At 35.1% G+C, this 26802-nt stretch overlaps 1 protein-coding gene across 3 annotated transcripts; it reads right to left on the bottom strand.

Annotated features, from left to right (window-relative positions):
• Positions 1–1119: 1119 nt before the first annotated feature.
• Positions 1120–26578, bottom strand: LOC127863283 (acyl-CoA-binding domain-containing protein 5-like). 3 transcript variants are annotated; one of them, XM_052402698.1, is made up of 11 exons: positions 26478–26578; positions 21272–21392; positions 18871–18943; positions 17980–18036; positions 11463–11640; positions 10751–10980; positions 6234–6675; positions 5504–5724; positions 3792–3821; positions 3038–3141; positions 1120–2195 (listed from the first exon to the last, which is right to left on the bottom strand). In XM_052402698.1, the coding sequence occupies exons 1-11, from the start codon at positions 26545–26547 to the stop codon at positions 2186–2188; spliced, it is 1536 nt and encodes a 511-aa protein (XP_052258658.1). In that variant the 5' UTR covers positions 26548–26578; the 3' UTR covers positions 1120–2185. The 3 variants fall into 3 exon arrangements, with proteins under 3 accessions (XP_052258658.1, XP_052258659.1, XP_052258660.1); XM_052402699.1 differs by having other exon boundaries at positions 3038–3138; XM_052402700.1 differs by lacking the exon at positions 17980–18036.
• Between the last annotated feature and the right edge of the window lie 224 nt (positions 26579–26802).

The raw sequence follows: 26802 nt of genomic DNA, 5'->3' as shown, positions 1-26802 counted from the left end.
ATAACGTTTCCAACAAAAAACAAAGTAATAATTTGAAAACGCTTTTAACTTCGAAACAAGTAAACCAGTGTAAACAATTGTGCCGTGCTCTGTGAAAATGGATTTAATGCGTGTGCGTAAAGTCTCGTCCCAGATAAGCCTGTGCATTCCGTACGGGCTTATCAGGGATGACACTTTCCGCTTGTATGCTATTTTTGTTTACCGTCTCTTCTAAGCAAAAATCCAGTTTAGGCGGAAAGTGTCGTACCTGATTAGCCTGTCCGACCTGCACAGGCTAATCTGGGACGACACTTTACGCACATGCATTAAACCTTTTCACAGAGCGCGGCTCATATGTAAAACTCGTCTAGCACAGATCGCACATTTAACAACATTTACACTTTCATTTTTGCCATTGTTCGAGACGTCAAATTGAAATGTATTATAAACATGGAAATTATCAAATATTATTTCTTGTATGTAAGTGTCGATTGTTTACACGCCGAAGGCAAATTACTTGACAGCTATTCCCGGCAGCGGACATAGTATGGCCTGAGATTTTTGTTTAATTATAATTTACCTTGTTCTCATATTTTACTTAGCAGTATAATACCATAAACACAGTTAGCACTGTATTAAATTTAATGTTCTTATATGTATGCAACGCTCCGTAGACGTCAAATATGCATATTTGATATTATTATTTCATATCGTGTGTACACATTCCTTTCTTCGCGATAAGGTACACACTACAAATGAAGCTTTTTAAGCTTTGAAAGTATGGGTCAAATCCGACAAGCAGCTAAAGGGGAGTTGGTTCTCTACAAGTTAACGAAGTGTAAATTCTTAAATGGAAAAAACGGTGATAATTCTGCCATAAACGACCGACGTTAAAATTAATTTCTTACCGATCATCTTCAAATTAAGATCATTCCGCTGTAAAATTTTTAGTGAAATGTGTCCAACAGCCCGACATAAAAGGAGAATACAAACTTCCGTCGAAACGTTCCGGAGGGACAACAACGAAGAATCACTCCAGAATACATGAGAGTATTTGTTAAATTAACTCCAATAAGGGACAGGGTGATAAGTATAGGGCACCAGAAAGAACAAGCAAGGTCATTATAAATAAGAAAAGCAAATATTACATCAAATTTATTCATAATTGATCAATGAACACAAATTTTATCACAGATTGGTATTTCATCTATAAACACATTAAATTTGGACAACAGAAAAAACACAACACATGACAATATCTAATACAATAGGCAACATAACATGTATGCACATTTCTGACAAATGAATTATACATTAGCAAATTGATTGTGTACACATAAACTAATAAACTAATAAAATAACTTGTAAAGAACAATTAAGGTGAAAAAGTAACAAATAGACATTGACATTCAAAACAAAATATGAATGTTATAGTACTTAACCTAACATTTCTCCATGAGCATGCTTATATACCGTTACACTATATAACCTTCCATACAGGAATATATTACATAGACTCATGTATTCAATTGAATGATATACTTTTTTGATAACTCAAGTAAAGAATAATCATCTGTTAAGTTTTTGTTGCATTTATTAGTGCTTTGTTACAAAAACTTACAAAGAAGTCAATATTACATCACATGCATATCAGTTTCCGTGATTATAAATTAGCTTATTGCCCATATAAAGCCTGGCTCATATTCTGTTTAAAAAAGTAATAACTATTTATTCTGTCAAAAAAATAACGGTATTAATTTTTTTATTAACATAATTCAGTTTAAACATTCTTGCCACTGTGCCTGTAGCAGGATCAGACATACATGCCTTTGTTTGTAATGCAAACGAGAATTAAATTCCTCACAATCAATGTGCCATAATTACACAAGGAACATCCTAGCTTGTACTTGACATACGCTCTCAAATCGTTGATGCATTAACAAAATAAAACTAGAACTACTAAATAGTAATTAAATGAACTGTACTAAAAAAGTTCTAGTGGGGCACTGAACAAAAGTCTTGTCTTTTATTAGGACCAGTAACTTGTGTGCAGACAAGAAGATTTTGCAACAAACCAATCCAGGGTCCGAAGAAGTTTTATTGCATTTGCATATCCCTGCAACAGCCATTTAAATCACTTCATCTCTTTGGTTATTATCACACTGAGCACTTGGATAAATGAATCTCTTGTTCATATTCAAATTCTTCATTTCCTCCTAAAAAAACAAGAAGACACCATACAACTAAATTACTAAAATGTTTGATGATTTTGTCAACATAACATAACCTTCATAAAAGAATATGCATAAGTTGCATAATGTGAATGGCTGACTCCTGGTGGAAGTATAAAAGCTCTTTACGCCTTTAGTTTGTAGTCAATTTGAGTTAAACAAGAATGATTATCTCTTCAATTATTTTTAAGTCCAAAAGTAGGTCAATGTCCAAAATGAGGTCAGGTGATGTTGGTGCGTCCAGAGTGTCCATAGATAGCATTCATAGATATAGTAAAGTTGGTGAGAAGCTGTAATTCTGTGAAACAAGATAGGTCGTTTAAGGTTAACCAAGAATTTTAACTGTCTCAATAAGTCAAAGTCCAAAAGTAAGTCATTGTAAAGGTTAAAATTAGGTAAGGGTGAACTGATGTGATTTGTTGATAGTTTTCAGAGATAACATCCATGCCAGTATAAACTCTTTGTTGCAAGCGGTGTTGATGTCACACGAAATATGTCATCTAGGATTAACCTCATACAGATACTGAACCACAAATGTAATAATGGACAGGCAAACCACTTCATGCCTCCCTGCATCAGTAGATCCAGGGGCATACAAATGCCTACCTCGAATCTCATACATTTCCATTTTAACAAGATTTGAAGATTTAAGATCAAAGTTAAAAGACCAAAAGCAAAACCGAAATTCAATTTTGAATTGTTCATACATGCAAATAATATCCCAATCTAAGTAATATAGGAGTTGTCTCCCTTGAAGTCATTAGATGCGAAAGTTTTTAGCATAATTATAAGGTGGAACATTTGAGTAGGAAGTGTTTGCAACCTACCTCCTTCTTCTGAACATGTATGTGAGGAGTATATGAACAATCACTGGCCAGACTAGGAAGAAGAAAGCTGTCCGACCTGTCTGGGAATTGAATGGCCACCACTGCTGAAATGGGGAAAATACAAAAAAAACCAAGATAGATAGCAATGCCACAAAACCACATTTTCAAAATTTAACTTCTTCATTTAATTTAAACTAATGTGCAATCTGCTAACTACACTCAAGATATCAGTGTCATTCCATCCAAACTAAATTGAGAAGAAACCGTTTTTCTAGTTTGAGTAACCTTGATTTTAATCTGAGCCCAACATGCATTCCCAAACCATGTGCCCGCCTATACACATTATTTTATTACAATATCTTCTTTCAATGTTATTGAGAAAAAGCCCTTTTTTTATATCTTTAGTTAAAGTTATTGTCCTTGACACCAATGGCCCCAAAAATAATTTATCAACTGAAACCACTTGTTTAAAACCACCTGCTCTCTCACATTATCTAATCTCATAACAACGATTTAACTTAACACGTACGAGGATTCAAGTGTAAAAGTTGAACTAAACTGTTAAATGGTAAAACATTCAATTATTTCCAATGCAAATTGGGAGAATAAGAGCTATTACATGTAATTTTGGGAAAAGATCTCAAATAGAACCGTTTTGGTAACTAATGTTATGGGCTCAAGTAATTATATGTCAGTGGTCAATTGTTGTTATCAATATATAAATTATTGAGAAATGAAAACAATAGATACTTACAAATATACTTCTCCCTGGACTACCCTGTCTCTAAAACAAAAAAAAGATATAAAACGCTTGCACATATAAATACAAGAGCACCGCATAATACATGTAGGTGCCACGCTCGGCTGCAAAAGCTTGTCAGAATTTTTTTTTTTTTTAGAGGTCACAGTGATCTTGACCTTTGACCTAGTGACCCAACAAAAGATGTGTTTGTCAGAATCACAATGCCCCCTACTGCGCCGCATTGAAATAACATTTCTATTTATCATTTGGCAGGTATAGAAATCATCTCCCTTTAAAGGTAATTACTTCCCTTTGAATTTTGTCCAATCCAACTGGGGAAGGGGGGGTGGGAAGGGTCTCACAGTCAATTATGACCATGTCAGACATCACTGACAACCAAGGCCTGTGGTTTAAAAGAGATCATAGCCAGAGTTGATCATGTATCTATGGACATAAGTCCACAGGTATGTAATAAACATCAAAGAAATAATAATTATATCATAAAAAAAAACTTTGACAAATCAATCATTTGGGTTATAAATAATCAAAATAATAAATCTGTACAGTAACAGTGAAAAGAACTTCAATGCTTGGTAAGGAAATATATAATATGAGATTTATAAATATATAGATTACTTCCCTTGAAAATAATTGTCTGTAACATATCTCTATTTTTAGTAGCAAATAATTAAAGCCACTACCGTGACTGTAGATTCACCACTCAAAATGTGCAGCTGCAAGAGATACACATGCATGCCAAATAAATAAAGTGGCTATGTTCAAAATTGAATAATTTTCTCCCTTTTTAAAGCTTATTACTTCCCTTAAATCTGGTTTTTTTACCATAGACCGTAGAGGATGACCTTGACCTTGACCTTTTACCACAATGTGTTTGTCAGAAACACAATGCCGCCTACTGCGCCGCTTTGATTTATTTAACAAAAATATATACGTGGGCAGGTCAGATAACTATGTCCATTTAAAGCTTATTACTTCCCTTGACTTTGTTTTTTCGACCCTAGACCTTGAAGGATGATGTTCACCTTGAAATTTTACCACTCAAAATGTGCAGCTCCATGAGATACACATGCATGCCAAATATCAAGGTGCTATCTTCAATATTTAAAAAGTTATGGCCAATGTTAAGGTTTTAGCACGAAGCCTATGGCGGACGGCAGAAGGCCGACGACGAGCTGGCTATGACAATAGCTTGGGTTTTCTCCGAAAACAGCCTAGCTAAAAATGAAAGAGGAAACATTTACTTTTGTTTTGTCTTGACTGTCGTATTGACAGGCTGTATTTTGTTTTGACAGAGCCCTTACCATATTCAGATCGCTCTAATTTAGCATTGAAAGAAAAACACTGATTACTTTGTTAGTGGTTCTACTGCTATAAACATGCATTTAGCACAGTTTTTTATACTCTCATTTACTGGTACAAACAATTTAAAAAACTTCTTAGTTTGCAATTTTTTTTTTATAAAAACCTATATGCACTAAGCAATTCACAAAATAACAAGGCAAAAAAACATACATCTTTATTTGTCTACAATCTTTCTTCATAAAACTCAATAAATATCTAACAAGATTACAAGTCTCACATCGTCAATTAAATTTAGCTCAAGAACATTTGAGTAACCGAAATATCAAACAATTTTTCCAAATCTGACCTGGTCAGATAAATTTGACTTCAAGAAAATGTTGAGTGATGCTTATGGCATGTACCTGGTTTTGCCTTGACTGAGCCTCGAGTCTGTTCAGTCTGTCCAATACACTGGCCATGTCTTGCTGCAATCTGACCAGAGTGTTGGCAATCTGCTCACTCACATTGTCGCTGGTATTGCTGGTGGTGGGTGCATCTCCTCCCCCATCACCACCCGCCCCACCTCCTGCCAGCAACAGTCTCCGCCCACCACCCCCAGTGGCCCCAGGAAGGTTTCTTGAACCTGTAAGTATAAATGTAAGTTTATTTTAAACTTAGTTATTTTAGCTTTATAAAATACTCTCGAGTCAGTGGGTGAGTAAAACCAGTATTTGGTGTATTTTGGGCGATATAAAGAACATTCCCACAGTGGGGATCGAACTCATTACCTCCAAATAGCTAGACCAACAGAAAATCTCCTACCCTATGGCAACCCATTAAGCATTGTATGTGATTGACTATGTATGCAAAATAAAAAGCATTTGTACAACTAACAAAACGTTTAAAAAAATCAACCCTATTAGTCATATGGATGTTTGGAAATTTATTGCTTTTACATAAGCAAAAAATGACCACAAGTGTTAGTCATAAAAGGATGTCTTCCATTTTAAAAAGGCAATACAGTAATATGGGGATAAAACTTGAGTCTAGCAAAAACAATTTATTACAATAGAGTTTACTAAATAATCAACACCTGCAATGTGATTGCAAAGTAAATTATCAAACCTTGCCATGACATTACGGCCTACTAACCTGATCTTCCTGATGATGACCCTTGACCTTGACTAGACTTGGCCTTCTCCTTCTCCTTGCTTGGATCTTTGTCTCCCCCTCCGTTAGGTGGCTCATTTTCTTCCCATCTTTCTAGACTAGATTGTGTATCATCATGATTTGCCCCAACAGACAGCATTGTTCCATTTGACACACTCACCTCAGCCCCCAACTCAAGGTCACCATCACAAATGTCAAGGTCATTTTTTAATTCTTTGAGTTTAAAGTGAGCAGGTGAGCTCGTTTCTACTACTAAGCTGTCATTGTCTCCTCTCCCAAGTGATGATGATATGAATGAAAACCCAGGGGATAACATTGAATCCTGAAGGTCACCATTGATTTCTGTTCTGCCATTGAGTTCAGAGAACCTTACATGGCGTTTGCTGGTCATGTGCGATTCAGCGTTGAGATGTTTAACAGGAACCTGGGGAAAAATATAGAAAGAAATGGATAATTCATACTCATATGGACAAATCAGGATCATTAAAGGTGATGCTAGCAACAAGAGGGCCCTGGGCCCTAAGGCTCTCACCTGAGACCCAAAGGAACTAGAATATTCGTAAAAAGTGCAAGCTGATCATCAAGATTGTACCATAAACAAAGCTGTCAGAGGACAGCGCGCTCCACTATTCGAGTGCTTGACAGTATAACGTAAGCCATAATGGAGAGGGGGGGGGGGGGTATAATGTGGGAGTGGGTATGGGATCATTTAAAAGATGATCTTTCAAAAATAAGATTTTTTTTTGTTGGGGGGGTTGTTCTAGGGTGGGGGATGGTTTTGGTGGAGTGCATTGTGGTATGTCAGGTAAGTGTTGTTTTGTCAAAGTATGACTCAAATGTGATCATAAATAAAGGAGTTATGGCAATGTAAGCAAAATTTATTAATTTGACCTTGAGAGTCAATGTCATTCAAAGGTCAAAGTCAAATAAAACTTGCCAGGTACAGTACCATCATGATAGTAAGAAAGTATTTGAAGTTTGAAAGCAATAGCCTTGATACTTTAGAAGTAAAGTGGATGTAAAACACAAAATTTAACAAAATATAAATAACAAATAATAAGTTACTAAGACAAAAAAGGGCCATAATTCCGTTAAAAAGCCAACCAGAGTTATGCAACTTGCCGTGTACAGTCCCCTTACAATAGTTAGCGAGTTTTCCAAGCAATAGCTATGATACTTCAGGAGTAAAATGGACCTAAACACAAAACTTAACCAAATGTTAAATTATCTAAGTATAAAAGGGGCCATAATTTTGTTAAAATGCTTGATACAGTTGTCTGCTTTTCCTAATAGATTGGGATCGTGTTGGTAAAGAAGTATGCAAAATATTAAAGCAGTATGTCAAAGGGTATAGGAAATATTTGGGGTAGTACACAAACTTTAACATAGATTTATCAATAATATGCATATTCTAAGTATAAAAGGGGCAATAATTCTGTCAAAATGCTTGATACAGTTGTCTGCTCTTGTTTATAGGTTGGGGTCATGATGATTAACAAGTATGCAAAATATGAAAGCAATATGTCCAGGGACATTGAAAATAGTTGGGGTAGTACGCAAACTTTAACATTTGCTGCATATTCTAAGTGGAAAAGGGGCCATAATTATGACAAAATGCTTGATATAGTTGTCTGCTCTTGTTTATAGGTTGGGGTCATGTTGGTAAACAAGTATGCAAAATATGAAAGCAATATGTCAAGAGACAAAGAAAATATTTGGGGTAGTAAGAAAACTTTAACATTTGCACGCTAACACTAACGCAGACACTAACGCAGGCGCCGGGGTGAGTAGGATAGCTCTACTATATATATTTTATATATAATAGTCGATTGGGGTAGTACGCAAACTTTAACATAATTCATCAAAAATATGCATATTCTAAGTATAAAAGGGGCAATAATTCTGTCAAAATGCTTGATACAGTTGTCTGCTCTTTTTTATAGGTTGGGGTCATGATGGTTAACACGTATGCAAAATATGAAAGCAATATGTCAAGGGACATTGAAAATAGTTGGGGTAGTACGCAAACTTTAACATTTGCTGCATAATCTAAGTGGAAAAGGGACCATAATTTTGACAAAAAGCTTGATAGAGTTGTCTGCTCTTGTTTATAGGTTGGGGTCATGTTGGTAAACAAGTATGCAAAGTATGAAAGCAATATGTCAAGGGAGAAGGAAAATATTTGGGGTAGTACGAAAACTTTAACATTTGCACGCTAACACTAAGGCAGATGCAAAGGCCGGGGTGAGTAGGATAGCTCACTATATATATTTTATATTTAATAGTCGAGCTGAAAATAAGAAAAGGAAAAAAAAAATTTTTGTTGGGGGGGGGGTAGGGGTTGAGAGGGGGGTATAATGTGGGGTGTGGTAATTTATTACATGACGGAGAGGGGGGTATAATGTGGTAATAATAATTTATTAGATGATGTATAAAAAAATATATATAAAGATTGGGGGGGGGGGGTTCGGGGTGAGGGGGGTGAGAGGGGGGTATAATGTGGGGTGTGGTAATTTATTAGATGATGTTTTAAAAAAAAATTGGGGGGAAGTTTGGGGGGGGGGAAAGGGATTCTGGGTAGAAGCGTGGGGTATTGTTTGGGTGGAATCCATTGTGGTATTCAGAAGTGTTGTTTTGTGAAAGTAATAATAAAATGTGATCACAAATAAAGAAGTTATGGCAATTTAAGCAAAATGTTAAATTACATAAGTGTAAAAGGGGCCATAAGTATGTCATAATGCTTGATCCAGTGGTATGCTCTTGTTTATAAGTTGGGGTCATGTTGGTAAACAAGTATGCAAAATATAAAAGCAATATGTAAAAGGATATAGGAAATATAATTTGGGGTAGTACGCAAACTTTAACATAGATTTATCAATAATATGCATACTCTAAGTATAAAAGGGGCAATAATTCTGTCAAAATGCTTGATACAGTTGTCTGCTCTTGTTTATAGATTGGGGTCATGTTGGTAAAGAAGTATGCAAAATATTAAAGCAATATGTCCAGTGACATTGAAAATAGTTGGGGTAGTACGCAAACTTTAACATTTGCTGCATAATCTAAGTGGAAAAGGGGCCATAATTATGACAAAATAATTGATAGAGTTGTCTGCTCTTGTTTATAGGTTGGGGTCATGTTGGTAAACAAGTATGCAAAATATGAAAGCAATATGTCAAGGGACAAAGAAAATATTCGGGGTAGCACGAAAACTTTAACATTTGCACGCTTAGGTAGACGCCAACGCTGATGCCGGGGTGAGTAGGATAGCTCCACTATATATTTTTTTTATATAATAGTCGAGCTAAAAATGACTTCTACAGAATAAACATGTTTTTTTAATTTGACCTTGTGACCAAGTTTTTGAGATCCCATAAAGCAGTTTCAATCACAGCCGAGATTTCATTGAGATAAATGTTCCAACCAAGTTTCATGAAGATTTGCCAATAAATGTGGCTAAACAACGCGTCAATAAGTTTTCAATATAGCCATATAAGGAAAACTTCCCCACCTTCAGCAGTCACCTTTCTCAACAAACAAGAAGAATTTCTGAACTCGACCGAGAAGTTATTAGAACAAGTGGTCTGACTAAGTTTCATTTCGATTGCACAAAAAATGTGACTTCTAGAAGGTTTCACTAAAGCAATATAAGGCCCTTGCAGCCATATTTTTTGACAAACAATAACCACTTCAGCCAAGCTATCATCATAAGCCCACATGTTCTGACCAAGTTTCATAAAGATTGGACTATAAATGTGAATTTTAGAGTGTTGACAAGGTTTTACTATAGCCGTAAAAATGCCCAGCTCCCCCAGGCAGCCATGTTTTTCAACTGACTGGAACCATTTTTGGACTCAGCCCAGATATCGTTAGAACAAATGTTCTGACTAAGTTTCATGGGGATTCGACCAAAAATGTGACTCCTAGAGTGTTTACAAGGTTTAACAGTAGCTATAAATTATAAGGATAACTGCCACGCCGCCTGGCAGCCATGTTTTTCAACCAACCGGAACCATTTTCGAACTCGTTCAAGATACCAGTGGGAAATGTGTCCTGACAAACTTTCATGAAGATTGGACAATAAATGCGGCCTCTAAAGTGTTGACAAGTAAAATATTGACGACACACACTGGACGACACATGAAAGCCAAAAGGCTATCATAAAAATTCACCATGAGCATGTTGTGCTAAGTTGAGCTCAAAAGCGGGCAATGAAGGCACAACCAGTTGCTTAGCTGAATGTAAAGAACTTTCACTGTTTTGGTGCATTATAACATACATGCATAAAAACATAAAACATTTTATAGATAAGATAAACTTGTAAAGACTGGATTTGTTGATATCTCATAATCTTTATATTCAAACACTTAACTACTGCTACAAAATAATAAAATAGAGGGAAAGCCAATGAATGTTAATAAGGAGTGTTCCATACAGCTATATAACTTATAAGGGAAACTGTATGACGTACAACCAACATACACTGGTACATGAAATACCTCAAGATCCATGGAAGTGTCACAAAACTCATCTTCGCTTTCTGAACTCTCAACATTTAGTCCCTCAAGACTAGCCGACCCTTCCCTGTCCCCTTCATGGTGACCTCCAGGACTCCCCTGGGATGCCTCTCCATTGGTGAGGTTAACGCCGCTATCATCTTCTTCCCTTCCCTCTTCTTCATTTACATTATCCTCCACTCCATACAGTTGCAAAGGTTGTTCACCACTTTCTACAAGCCATATTTAAATTATTTTTCCATTAATGTTTTGTGAATATTTTGCAAACTGCTTCAAAAAACATCAACAACAAAATGTGAATAATTTTGAGAATGCAGATGTGTTAAGGAAGACTTAAAATGGGTTAAAATGTCAATTGCATAGAGAATGATCTCTGTGTCACAAAGAGGAGAAGGTTTGTGTTCCTTTGAAATTCACAAGCAATGGAACTGCGATTTAAATGTCAATAACAAAACTCAACATTTGCTAAGCAATCATTTAAGAATGAAACCCTGTCAAATCACAGTGGCTTTCTTTATTTAAAAAGAAGCTACCAAGAAGCCTTTATTAAAAGCATTCACCACAAATGTTAAATGTGAAGATTCAGACATTTTTTAACACAAAAATATTATTTAGAACGCAAAAGAGATCAATCAAAACTGATAAGAAACCTAATTATCCCAATTAATCAACAAACAGTGAAATATTGAGTTACCTAATGGAGGTATGTTGTAGTTGTGATCTTGTGGCATCAGTTTAGGAAGAGGTACAAGTTTAGAGTTTGCTCGCCGGGCTCGTTCTATTGGGGAATCCTCATCCACAATCTCATAAAAGGCTCCCAGCTTGTCCATGAAATCTCCCACCACTTGGGTCTGTGGCATGGCTTCCACAATCTGAGGGTAAATGAGGCAAAGATGAAAATGGGATAAAAGTGAAAATAGGACCAACTTGAAAAGCACACAAGTAGAAAGTAGACAAAAGAGAAAAGACTTTTAGAATATTGCAATCTACACAGGAGTTCCTACTAAATAAAACATCTATAAATTAAAGATTGTGCATTACCTTGGCATCACCCATTATCTGTCAAGATTAATTTTTTATAATCTGGTAAGAAATTTATAAACTTGGTACATTGATATTGGTTAATAATATTAATAAAACACAATCATCTGAGACACATTGAAATTAACACTGCTTAAAAGTAATTAACATGCATGGAACCAAAATCTTTGGTGCAATGGAGATGCACCTAAAAAGGAAACCAAAGATAAAGATGAATAAACAAGAGCCTGCATAACGGGTGTCACGTCAGCTACGGGTGCAGTTTTGAATAAATGAAAGCTTGTCAGATTAATTTTTTTAAAGGTCACAGTGACCTTGACTTTGGACCTAGTACCCAAAAATGGGTGTGGCGTGTAGAACTCATCAAGGTGCATCTACATATGAAGTTTCAAAGTTGTAGGTGGAAGAAATTTGATTTTAGAGCCAATGTTCAAAAGGTTAACAAAATGTTAAGGTTTTAGCATGACGTGGACATGATATTAATCTTTATAATGAAATAGCAGCGTTTCTTAACCAAGCTGACTAATAAAATAAACAATCTTGTTACCAAGAAAAACAAGAGGGCCATGATGGCCCTGCATTGCTCCACTGTTTTTTCTTTGCAAAAAAAATGTGTAATGCGCATGGGTTGAAATGTACTCAAGCAAATTGTGACTTTCTCTTTCTATCCCTCGTCCCACTGGGCGCTTAAAGTTGGAAGGATGAGCATTTTTATATATGGAAAAAGTTACTACCGTGTTAACTAAACAGACAAAAAAGCCTGGGAATTGTTGCACAGGTCCTTTGCTTATAACATAGGTACATTTATCTCTCCAAAATATATTGTCGTTCTTTCTATTTCACATATTTTTAGATGCTGAAGATCAAATCTACGCATTTGATTTGAAACAGATTCACAAGACCCATAGGAATCAAAATTCCTTAACCCTTTACCAAACAACACATTTTGGACTTTCCCAATTTGAAAGAGGTTGCAGACGTCAGTTGAATAAAAAATGGAATATGAAGGAAATGATCAGGTAGGGTAGAAATAATTGTGATAAAAGGAGAAATTGCTCATCAACCCACACATCCTTAAGACCAACAAGCCTGAGAATATTATGATAATCTAAAGATTATTTCTTTATATTTATAAATGTATTTAATTAAGTAATACATTTGACTTCTAAGATCAATTCATAACTAATATTAAGAAAATTATAAAATGGTCAGAAATATATATGGATTGTTGAGCAATTGACAATCATTTCAACAATTCATGATCAGTCACGATTCACAAATGGAACAATGAATCATTAGTTATTAAAAAGCAGCATATACGATAGTTAAGACATTGCACTTCATTAATTCAACACCTTCTCTTCAATACAAAGTTTGAGTTTACAGTGCAGTATCATATATTGACTTTCCTTGAAATAATTATGTTCATGGAAGCTGTGTTTTTAAAATCAATAAGATATTATTAAACTGGTTTTAACACTATAAAAAAGACATGAAATTAACATGTCACCCAAAATATTTTCATCCGGATATATGGTCACTTTAGACATATTTAAATAAAACCTGACTTTTTTCAGTTTATAAGAAAAACATTCATAACACATGTTCTTACTTCAATGCCTTTGTAAGCAGTCACCATCTGACCTAAAATGGCACTAAATGACAGGGTTTTATCTCATGTTTACAAGATGTTGATGTTGTTGTTGGTCACAGCCAAACAGCCGCAGTAATCTCCACTGGTAAACGTCATATGTTCAGTTTTGTGACCCCCGGGGCCGGGTCAAATTTGAGCCCAGGGGAATAATTTGAACAAATTTGGTAGAGGACTATAAGATATCACTACATACCAAATTTAGTAGCCCTAAGCTCTATAATTAAGAACAAGAAGATTTTTAAAGTTTGCACAAAAAAGGCCTTATTTAAGCACATGTTCATTTTTGTGACCCCTGGGACAAGGTCAAATTTGTTCCTAGGGGCATAATTTGAACAAACTAAGTAGAGAACTATTAGATGTCACTACCTACCGAATTTGGTAGAAATAGGCCCAATGTTTATGGACAAGAAGATTTTTATAGTTTGCACAAAATGGGCCCGATATAAGCATATGTTCAATTTTGTGACCCCTGGGGAACGGTCAAATTTGATCCCAGGGGCTTAATTTGAACAAACTTGGTAGAGGACTATAAGATGTCAGTACATACCAAATTTGGTAGCCCTATGCCATACGGTTATGGACAAGAAGATTTTTAAAGTTTGCACAAAATAGGCCTTATATAAGCAAATTTTTGATTTTTTGACCCCCTAGGGCAGGGTCAAATTAGACCCCAGGGGCATAATTTGAACAAACTTGGTAGAGGACTATTAGATGCCACTACATACCAAATTTGGTAGCCCTAGGCCCAATGGTAATGGACGAGAAGATTCTTAAAGTTTTCACAAAATAGGCCTTATATAAGCAAATTTTCAATTTTTTGACTCCCCGGGGCAGGGTCAAATTTGACCCCAGGGGCATAAATTGAACAAACTTGGTAGAGGACTATAAGATGTCACTACATACCAAATTTGGTACCCCTTGGCCCAATGGTTATGGACAAGAAGATTTTAAAAGTTTTCACAAAATAGGCCGTATATAAGCAAATGTTCAATTTTTTGACCCCCCAGGGCAGGGTCAAATTTGACCCCAGGGGCATAATTTGAACAAACTTGATATAGGACTATAAGATGTCACTACATACAAAATTTGGTAGCCCTAGGCCCAATGGTTATGGACAAGAAGATTTTTAAAGTTTGCACAAAATAGGCCTTATAAAAGCAAATTTTCAATTTTTTAAACCCCCGGGGCAGGGTCAAATTTGACCCCAGGGGCATAATTTGAACAAACTTGGTAGAGGACTATAAGATGTCACTATATAGCAAATTTGGTAGCCCTAGGCCAATTGGTTATTGACAAGAAGATTTTTAAAGTTTGCACAAAATAGGCCTTATATAAGCAAATTTTCAATTTTTTAACCCCCCGGGGCAGGGTCAAATTTAACCCCAGGGGCATAATTTGAATAAACTTGGTAGAGGACTATAAGGTGTCACTACATGGCAAATTTGGTAGCCCTAGACCCAATGGTAATGGACAAGAAGATTTTTTAAAGTTTGCAGAAAATAGGCCTTACATAAGCAAATTTTCAATTTTTTAACCCCCCGGGGCAGGGTCAAATTTGACCCCAGGGGCATAATTTGAGCAAACTTGGTAGAGGACAATAAGATGTCACTACATACCAAATTTGGTAGCCCTATGCCATACGGTTATGGACAAGAAGATTTTTAAAGTTTGCAAAAATAGGCCTTATATAAGCAAATTTTCAATGTTTTGACCCCCCGGGGCAGGGTCAAATTTTACCCCAGGGGCATAATTTGAACAAACTTGGTAGAGGACTATAAGATGTCACTACATAGCAAATTTGGTAGCCCTAGGCCCAATGGTTACGGACAAGAAGATTTTTAAAGTTTGCACAAAATAGGCCTTATATAAGCAAATTTTCAATTTTTTGAACCCCGGGGCAGGGTCAAATTTGACCCCAGGGGCATAATTTGAACAAACTTGGTAGAGCACTATAAGATGTCACTACATACCAAATTTGGTAGCCCTTGGCCCAATGGTTATGGACAAGAAGATTTTTAAAGTTTGCACAAAATAGGCCTTATATAAGCAAATTTTCAATTTTTTGACCCCCCCGGGGCAGGGTCAAATTTGACCCCAGGGGCATAATTTGAACAAACTTGGTAGAGGACTATAAGATGTCAATACATACCAAATTTGGTAGCCCTAGGCCTAATGGTTATGGACAAGAAGATTTATAAAGTTTGCACAAAATAGGCCTTATATAAGCAAATTTTCAATTTTTTGAATCCCCGGGGCAGGGTCAAATTTGACCCCAGGGGCATAATTTGAACAAATTTGAAAGAGGTTCACCACAGGAACATTCCTGAGAAATTTCATCAGATTTGGACCAGTAGTTTAGGAGAAGAAGATGTTTAAAGAAAAAGTTAACGCACGGACGCACGCACTGACGCACGCACTGACGCACACACGACGGACACAGGACCATGACATAAGCCCCGCTGGCCTTTGGCCAGTGGAGCTAAAAACAACAAACGATGTGTTTGTCAGAAACACAATGCCCTCCTATTGCGCTGCTTTGAAATAAAATTTCAATATATCATTTGGCAGGTTTAGAAATTATCGCCCTTTCAAAGCTTATTACTTCCCAGTTGTTACTTTCAATTACACAGCGCAACACACCCTACCTCTTGTGTATGACTTAATTTTGGAAATAATGCAAGGGTTTTGGGACATTATATTAATCTATCTAATGTAATAGATTCATTTTAAACCTTACTGACTTATAAAATAAACAATCTTGTAGGAAAACATGTTGACCTGAAAAGCAATAAAACACCCAATGGTAATTCAAAATGCATAGCACAAATGTTAGTATCGATTAACTAGTATAATGACACCATTGAATAGTTTACATGCAAAAGGCTATTTTCCACTAAAAATGCTGAAACACTAAGAGGACCTTAATTGCCCAGCCTTGCTCACCTGAATTTTTGTTAAAAAAAAATGGCGAGGCAAAAAACAAACATCACTTTGAAATCTGAATTTTATAGACAGCATAAACTGATTCCAGTTTACATTGTCAAATCATATTTAAAATTCAGGATCACCTAGGGAACAATCATGAGAATATCTTTTCAAATCAAGGCAGCAGATTCTGAGGAAATATGTGTTTACTGTTCAATACACCTGGCCCTCCCATTTTTTTTATACGTTGGAAAATGATCACCCCAGGATAATTTCTGTGATAACTTCTAGGAAATACAGCAATAAATTTCATTGAAAAGATGGTGACTGAAAAAAAAGCTTCCCTTAAAGATGATGAACATGTACAATCAGAGCCTTGTTTTGCAAATAAATGCATTCTTATCAAAAGATATACATGATATAAAAAATGTATAGAAGATAAGAATTACTATTTATAAAATGTTTGAAGTCATCTAAAAAAAAATAAGAGATTTGAAAAATCTTGGACATCAAAACATTCATTGGTTTAAATTTTGCTGGTTAACTTGCTATCAATGCTGAAAGGATTTTTGTCAATTTTCTTTTATTATCATTTGCAATATTATATTACTGTGGAGTGTGGAATCCGAATTTTAAAAAATGACTGTGTACATCAAGCAATTATAAAATGTACATGTATAACATGTAAGTTTTATATAATATGCATGAGCTAGTCTCTTGAAAAAAAAACTGGCTTAATGCATGTATGTAAACTATTGACAAAGATTGGCCTGTGTAGTTTGCATAGGCTAATCTGGGACAATACTTTCCTCCTAGACTGAGATGTTGTTAAGAAAGGACTTTTTTAAGCAAACAATTGAATACAAGTGGAAAGTGTTGTCCCTGATAAGCCTGTGCAGGTAAATATTGGATGATACTTTACACATAATGCACTAAGCTCAACTTAATTGAAAGCATAGCCTATAATTTACCACCCATAATAAGGAGGGAACCATATTCTTTAAAACAGTGAGGCTTTATTGTGTAGGTATTTTATACAAAGGGATACAAAGCTACATAAATGTGGGAGCTGTGCAATGATACATGTACATACAGTGATTTTAAACCAGTTTGCAGAAACATCTGAATGACATAACTCATTCATGTCAATAAAGTGTCATATTTCAAAGATAAAGCTGCTAAAGACATAACATTGTTACAGCTGCTGCTGAACGCAACCATTATCTTTTACATTATCTTTTTTGTATAAATATCTCAATAAATTTTTCTTTTCAAATTAAATATTTTGAATATGATGCTTTAATAGTGATAGACAAGATGCAAGTCATATGTGTAAACATTTATTTTTCCTGAACTGATCACAATACGCCATTATATAATATATCTCGTTCATGAATTAAAATAGAGCATTAGCTAGTCTAGAGTATTTTTACATTTTTTAGATAAAGCTAATAAAGAGACTGCTTGGTAACGGTAGTCATGAAAAAAAAATATGGAAGAGTGACCAAAGATCTGTGGGCAAAGGTTTAGCAAATTACATGCAAGATATTTCTATGAAAAAAACACTTCTTTAGGTACATGTATAGCCTACCCTTGGATCCCCATTCGATGCCATTTCATTCCATTGTTTTTCACCTAGTTTTAGTGTCTGAAAGAAGATTCAATTTCAGGTCTTCATTTTAATTTTATTATTTGAGCAACACTTTGCAAAAGAACTGGCTTAATGCTTTTGAATAAAGTTTCGTTCCAGATTATACTATGCAGTCCAAATGAGCTAATCAGTGATGAGACTGTCTGCTTAGACCAGATTTGTGTTGAGAATAGCCTTTCTTTAAACAAACAATTCCTTAAAAGCGGGAAGTTTTTTTCTGTCTTAGATTGCACAGGCTTATCTAAAGTGAAACTTTACACACATGAATTAAGCCTGGTTTTACAAGAGAGCCGCTCATTTTATTTAATCCAATGTGTGCTTTCATAACTATTACTATAGCTTTAATTATATCAATAATACTTGTACCTACTGATTCATTACTAAGATAAACTAAATATTAATAACATTTAGGTTGATATTTACTGCAACAAATGACAAACATAACGGATAAAGTATTATTTTGGATTAATAATCATCAACAGATACAAAGTGTTACTTATGCAATTAAAAGAACAGCAAGAAGAATCCATGCCTCATCAAGGTAACGTATTTCAATAATTTTCATTTTCATTTGAAGATATTTTGAGTTTGTGTCCAAATTAATTTTCAAATTTCAGCTAAATGGTAATTAATAAAATATTCAAGTTTAATATATGTTGTGTCCTGATTTTGAATGAAGCGTTACATTTTTTTTAAAGGATAGAAGGGACATTCATAAAACATCAAAACACTTGTGATTATCTGTGCATTGAAAAATACCATCGGATGAAAGTAATGTTGAACTGAAAACAAAACTGTGTCTTCATTGCAACAAAGCAGCAGGTATTGTACCTTTTTCAGTTCCTCCACATATTTGGTCATAGCGGTGTCCCTGTCCATATCCCCGAGGTTGTTCCAGGCATCCCTAGTGAACAATAATAGTATTATATGTTTCCTTAAATGGAATTTCAAATTCAATACATAATCAAAACTTAATTAGATCAAGATTTAGAGCAAAATAGCAGGTTGATGCACACTGCTCCTTTTTGGTTTTCTCATTCTGCCCCTCTGGACAGGTCACCATAAAAAATCTGAAAATCTGTTCTACATTTTTTTGCAAATAAATTTAAACATTTCAAATGAAAATATTAAACTTAAAACTTTTTGTACATGTGTAAGACTAAGCAATTTGTTGTGTTTCAAACATAATTAAACAAAATCTCCTGTCTGGTCAGACTTTCCATCCAAACAATTTTATGCAGCACACTATACTTTTGTGATCCTTCATCTTTCCCTATAAAGTCCTGTATACGTTTGTTAAAAACTACACAAAGCGTGCACACTTTCCTGGAATTCACAAAAGGGACGTTATTCATCTATATTTCAGATTAGAGTTTTGTGCCTCATTCAGTGACCTCTTATTATTATCCTCAAGACATGTGTGATGTTTCAATTGAATATCTGTTGTGATTACAGAGATATGTACCTTTTGAATGCAAACTTCAACATGAATTTCAACTTTCGATCAAACACACTTCAATGTTGTTATATTTTCAGCCTTCAGAGGCTGGTAGTGGTATTGTTATTTTTATCATTTTTAGAAACCTTGTTTAAGACCTTTCTTATACTTAGATTCTTATACATTCTCTGTATTTATAAAGTAAACATGATGTTCATCAATTGAGAGTTCTGCAGGTTGTGCTGTTTTGTACTGTTTTCACAATTGGTCACTTGCCTTAAAATTTAAATAAAGGACCAACTAATTGTATATAATGAGAATTCAATACTGCTCCAGCAGCTGGAGTTTCACTTCTTTAAATTTATAAGAGAACATGAGCATAAATGCTGATCACAGTTTTAGGTCTTGGTAATTGAATGTTCATAAAGACCCTCAACACATCAACGTCTCTTTTTGTTTCAATATCTAAAGTGAATATAAATATTTAGCAGTTGCAGGCAAATAATAGCAACAATTGTGTAGTACAAAAGTGTGATATCCTGCTGAATTTCGGGTCAGAATTATGGAACTTAGTTACTCAACTAGTCAGTGACTTCAGATTGATATGAATACCTTTAATAGAAACAGCTGTGCAATCAAGATTTTGCTATTTTTCATTGAAAGAAGAGCAAAATTAGGACATGCACACCAATCATTCCTACATTCAAGTGAGTAGTACGCACAATATTTGGAGAATATCTGAGCTCATTATTTGTCTGATTAATTCTCAAACGTGGGTACATTTTGCTCTCAATCTTGTCAGTGTTTGTGAAAATTTAATTCACAGAGAAGACCACATAATCAGTACATGTATTCAGAGCTCCAGATAAGGGTCGTATTTTCGTAATTACGAATTATTTTCAAGTCCGTTACGTATTTATTTTAAAATCTTGTCGTACCATTAAGAATTACAAAATCAAGTTACGAATATTATTTTTACATCGGTTCGTATCGATTTTTATTGAGTTCTTTTCGCGTATTAAAGATCTTTGCGGTGCTTATATAGAATGGTTATCCGGTTTGTTTAACAAAGCGCATTTTTTCCAATATAAGGGGGGCATATACAGTCTATCTGTCAAAAAACAATGGCGGCGCCAAGAGAGCGTCCTCAAAAACTGCAAAGCGTCCAAAAACACGCTTTTAACATATTGTACGCAAAGTGAGCCGAAGTTAAATGTTTAGAAAGACACTATAGAAAAGATCTTATACGATGTTGTATGTTCAGTTGCCGACACAGTCGAAAAAGCTAAACAAAAATGCGACACGACGGGTCCAAACTTAAACACACAAAAAACATTGAACGAGTGGAAGGGACAAGCCCTGTGGCTAATCGTTGAAAAGATTGAAGAGGAGACCCGTTTTAATTGTGAAAAAATTCATCTAAGGCATGCAATCTAAGCACAGTTTGGGCATATGAAGGTATTTGAAAAATTAAATTGTATAATACTGATAAGACACTGTTGAACTCGTATAAATAAAGTTTGCTAGTATGTTTATTTTGATTTTTTTGCATGAAAATAACCATTTTTTTTTATAGGTCATTTAGAAAAAAATAAGAATTATTTTCCAAAACTTAGTAGTAACGTTAAGAATAAAATTTCAGAGTTAAGAATTCTTTTTGAAAATCTGGTAGTAATTTAAGAATTTCACAAAACCTTATCTGGAGCTCTGCATGTATTGAATGTATCAACCCAAATACTCTCCAGGGTTATGCATACCATTATCAACCCAAATACTCTCCAGGGTTATGCATACCATTTTGCTTTGTTCACCAGATCCCAAAAGCTAGGTTTTGGTATACTGCACTTTCCCAGTGTGGCTTGTTTGTAGTAGGCATAGAACATCAGCATCATCTCACGGGAGGGCTGGAAGGGACCTGCAGTGGACCATAACATCTATATAGACAATTTATATAATATTTCAAGGCATTTCTCCAAATGTACTTGTTTCAATGTAATACTTCTTCTTAATCTTAACACTTCATGTTGACTAATATCAAATTGAACTCAAGCAACTTCTTATAATATTCATGACCCTGGCCAAGCAACCACAATTTCAGAATAATTTAAAATTAATGTGTCTTTGCATGCAAGCCTCTTGTATTCTGTTGGAGGCTTCAAGAAATTTGCAAACTAAAGAGTCATAAAACATAAATAATCACAAAATGCAAGAATATGCATAAAATAATACACACATGTTACATAACACAGTGTATCCTTATTGTAGTTTGTACTTAAAATCTTGATCATAGAACAAGTAATGAAAACATTTATAAACAGTTAAGACATTTAAATGAATTTTTTCTTCTAAAATTGAAAACATTATGACTGACTTTTGCAAAAAAATCACTTTAAGGATAATTTCTGTTTGCTTTGGGATAAGGCTGTTTTATATATCACTTAATATAAAAACAATAATAAAGAAAATCCCCTATCATGTGATATAAATGGCTATGTGAATGTTACCGATCGCCAAAATCACATTTTGCGATTACGATTCCCCTGGTTGGCAATCAAAAATCTTTTTTTTAATGAAATTTGTGATTGAAAAAAATGGCCCCTCTGATTTTCAAATGAACTCTCTTAATTCCTATTTTCAGAACATATAAATCGCAAGAAACATCCACCTTAATACACAGATAACAATACAGATAACAGATAATAATACTGGAGAGGCCCCAGGGGATAATGACACCCGCCTAGTTTAGGTCAATAATCCACATGGCTAGTCCATTAATTGGTTGCCCTTTACGCTGCGAACAGACTTTTTCTAACATTTGCATTACTCAGTGATTTCTGTTATAACTGTATAACTGAAGAGTGTCCTGTAATGACGAGATATTGTAAGGTACCTTTCCAGACGCCAAACTGTGAAGTTCACCGTCCAATGTGTAACGAGAATGCTTATGAGGGCTGGTGTAAGCAGACGACTTTTATTTTTGATTAACGTCGGTAAAGTGGTAATGTGTCAATTAAACTGAACACTAAAGAAAAACAAGGGCTGTTTGTAAAACATGCATGCCCCCCATATGGGCTATCCGTTGTAGTGGTAGCCATTGTGTGAATACGATTTTTGTCACTGTGACCTTGACCTTTGACCTAGTGACCTGAAAATCAATAGGGGTCATCTGCAAGTCATGATCAATGTACCTAAGAAGTGTCATGATCCTAGGCAAAACGTTCTTGAGTCATCATCCGAAAATCATTTTACTATTTCGGGTCACCGTGACCTTGACCTTTGACCTTGTGACCTCAAAATCAATAGGGGTCATCTGCAAGTCATGATCAATCTACCCATGAAGTTTCATGATCCTAGGCATATGCGTTCTTGAGTTATCATCCGGAAACCATTTTACTATTTCGGGTCACCGTGACCTTGACCTTTGACCTAGTGACCTCAAAATCAATAGGGGTCATCTGCAAGTCATGATCAATCTACCCATGAAGTTTCATGATCCTAGGCGTATGCGTTCTTGAGTTATCATTCAAAACCCATTTTACTATTTCTGGTCACCGTGACCTTGACCTTTGACCTAGTGACCTCAAAATCAATAGGGGTCATCTGCCAGTCATGATCAATGTACATATGAAGTTTCATGATCCTAGGCCCAAGCGTTCTTGAGTTATCGTCTGACAACCACCTGGAGGACGGACCGACAGACCGACATGAGCAAAGCAATATACCCCCTCTTCTTCGAAGGGGGGCATAATAAATGCAAATGATGAGCAATTAATAACTTATGGAAGTACATTGTGAAAACAATAACTGTTAAATATTGTACGCGGTAGTAATTTAATTACAGTACATGTATATTTCATCATGTTCATTAATAGAATTCTACAGCGTACACCATTCTCTATACACATACGATATGTAAAACCTGTTTTTTTAAAGAATGCGAAATTGTTGCTGTATTCTGTCAAATTCCACGCATGGAGAGCGTGAGTGTTGAAAAAGACCATGCTCTGTAACTAAATAAAGACGTGTCACTCAGTACATGTAGTATTTTATAATGAAATATTTACATCGGAATTACTTCGCACACAGGGAAAGTATCGCCCTTTTTAAACTATAGAAAAAATACATGAATTTAAGTTCAATACATGTAAGTATATGTATTTTTTAAGAGCCAAAAAGCACCAGACTGTGTTGTTTGACAAATACGTTTGAAAACAAATATTACTGAGGCAAACCGGGGGTATAGAAGAGAATACTGTCAATACATGAAAATGAATAAAAGTGAAAAGAAAAAGAATAATGAAGAATTTAATTTCAGGTGAAAAATATTACATTATTATTATTTTATTTAATATTTATGGTTTGCATGATAATTTCTTACAAAGCTTATTAATATCAATACATTAATGACAATAATTATGTTGTTAGTTTGTTACAGGTACACTCATTTATAGAACTAACAAGACTATGTCAAGCAATATAAGTTTCCTACCAGCTCCACCATTGTCAGAAATTCCAGATTTTTTATATATATATTTGTTGCCATAGCAACCAAAATTTTTTATTTAGGAACAAAATGAAATGACGTGCATAATGTCCATATTGCCATCTATCCATGTTTCAAGTTTCATGAAAAAATATTAAGAACTTTAAAAGTTATTGCAGGATCCAGAAAACCACCATTTTCAGCAGTATTTCTAGTCTATTTGTTGTCATAGCAACCATAATTTTTGAAGTAAGAACAAAATGACGTGCATAATGTCCATATTGCCATCTATCCATGTTCCAAGTTTCATGAAAAAATATTAAGAACTTTTAAAGTAATCGCAGGATCCAGAAAAGTGTGACGGACGGACAGAAGGAGACAAAACCATAAGTCCCCTCTGGTGAAACCGGTAGGGGACTAATAAGCTTATGATGTGGCTTGTCATTGCAGTGCTTATGCTGTAATTCGGCTACTACAGTACTTTTGTTTCCTTAGGGCCAACCTAGAATGGTAATATGGTCTATACACTTACACTACGCGACCCGCGATTTTTGCCTTATTTCGCGGAGTCACAGTGGACAGTTTGATTTTTAAGTGGAAAATCACCATCGCGTGAGTGCAAAATAATCTTCGCAGTGATTCCCTGCAATTTTGTGGTGATTAGCCATGACATCAGTGGTTTGCCAATTCATGCATATAAACCAAATCGTACCGATGACTGTATACATATCGCTTTTCTATTGTTCACATTTATCTGATAATCCAATATAATTACAACATCACTTACAAACAAATAATCTTAAACATTTATGACGATAAATATGCTTAAGAATTTCATAAACACAACCATATGCCTACGCCATTTTTCAGAAGTGTAAAGAGTACAGTGCATTATGGGACACAGCTTTCATTGGACGAGCAAATTTAAATTTAGATTGAATGCAATACGATAGATCATGTACAAAAAAATGTTTTATTGCATCACCTGCAGTCATGTAAAAACGTGCTTCCTGGGGGACATTCTAATAATGGGTAAAAATAAAAGTGAATATCTGTTAACAGTTACACTGCATTAGCATGTTAATAAATCATCTGGATTATTTCATTTATTTTTTCTGGATTATTTCATTTATTTTTTTTACATTTACTGCTCTGATAGGGAGTATATGTAATAAACACTGACTCACAAGTTTTTCACACCTTTATTGGCATTACACAACATATTAACACCAATTAGCTGTCGAAGGCCGTTTAATTAACCTCAAAGCAATTAAAATCGGTTAAACTGACAGATAAAGCAATGAAGCTGTGATATCGCTATCTTTGTACCGGGTTGCTGAATTTCAGATTTCCAGTTTGCGAAGTCATTTTTTTGCCAATTGCCAATGGGCCGAATATTTATTATTTTATGTTCAAAAAGGTAAATCACTGTGGTTTGCGGTGATTTGCGCTGATTGCCTTACAGCAAGATACATTGCGCAAATGTCACTGTGGAATCGCCAAGACATCACCTTAATTTTTTTCCTCGAATCACCGTGATTTGTCAAGTTGAATCGATTGTGATGTGTGATGTATGCAAAACTCACGGGTCGAGTAGTGTAACTCATAATTGCAGGGCTTATTTTCTTGATTTTGGGAAAGGGCATGGCCTTCAGTTTTGGGAAAACAATTACCAACACTACTAAGAAAGGGACTTTATTTCCAAAGATAAGCTTGAAAAATGCATAATTTAAAGAAATTCTGTTTGGATAAATTGCCTTTCTCTTTGGGGAAGGGGGCTTTATTTTTATATGGCCCTTGCAAAAGAATGAAAAAAGTCCTGATTGGCAAGTGCTATTTTAGTGTAGTGAAATAAAGTCACTTCCAACAGCCTTGCTGTTTGGCTAGCCCTTTAGCGACATGGTTAAAGTGTCTGACTACCACTCAGGAGGTAGTGGGTTCAATCCCCGGCCTGAGCTCAGTATTTTCACATTAATGGCGACGAGGATGAGAAAGAGCTTTGAATGCGGGAATGGGTCTGAGCTGTTTAATGGTTTCTGGGAGGGCCATGCGGATGCAAGACATGCTGTAGCGGGCGTGTCTGGGCCTTGAAACATTAAAAGGGGGAAGAGTGTAGTGAAATAAGGCCACTTCCATCAGCCTTGCTGTTGGGTTAGCTCTTTAGCGACGTAGTTAAAGTGTCGGACTACCACTCTGGAGGTCGTGGGTTCAATCCCCGGCTTGAGCTCAGTATTTTCACATTATTAAGTAAAATTGTTTCAAAACAAATTTTTGTTACAATTTTAATAAGCTTTTAATTCAGACTTTCCCCTTAGCATATCTCATAATCCAAGAACTATGTCTAATTATTTGTACTACATTGGAGAGGTCGAAAATGAGGTCAGATAAACTCATTTGTTGTGTTTTCTCTCGAATTTACACGCAATTGTTGTATAAAAACTTAAAGCATTTGTATACATTCAAAGAACTGTACGTTTAATGTATACTTTATTTATTAAATATATGCGGAAAAATCACCATTTTTTGGCAAACTGTGTATAACTTTAACTGCTGCATCAAATTTTTCTTTTGGTGACGCAGAAGCCATTTTGGAAAGTCATGTGACTATTCAATAAAATCTAACACCGTACTAGAATAACGGTTACAAAACACTATTTGTTTGCAGAAACATTGTAAATTGAAAATTACTGAAAATCCAATAAAAATTATTGATTTAGTTCTGTACCAAATATACAGTCATATGTATTTTTTTTTTAATCAATAAGGTGCACTTGAGTTAAACGCGTAAAGAAGCTGAAGATCAAAAAACTCCAAACAAGACGCTCAATGTATATCTACTCTT

This window comes from Dreissena polymorpha, unplaced genomic scaffold (genome assembly GCF_020536995.1).
Source record: "Dreissena polymorpha isolate Duluth1 unplaced genomic scaffold, UMN_Dpol_1.0 chrUn004, whole genome shotgun sequence".
Lineage (NCBI taxonomy): Eukaryota > Metazoa > Mollusca > Bivalvia > Myida > Dreissenidae > Dreissena > Dreissena polymorpha.
Note: the sequence above shows the minus strand (reverse complement) of the source record. Positions and strands in the feature narration are given on the sequence as shown.

Bases quoted from the DNA above. Each gene is read 5' to 3' on its own strand.
- LOC127863283 (XM_052402698.1), bottom strand. From the start codon at position 26,547: ATGGCTTCTGCGTCACCAAAAGAAAAATTTGATGCAGCAGTTAAAGTT. The intron at 18,944-21,271 runs GTATGCATAACC...ATTGTTCACTAG, and splicing joins CTGGTGAACAAAGCAAAATG to GGATGCCTGGAACAACCTCG. The intron at 6,676-10,750 runs GTATTTCATGTA...ATTTTTCCCCAG, and splicing joins ACACTTCCATGGATCTTGAG to GTTCCTGTTAAACATCTCAA.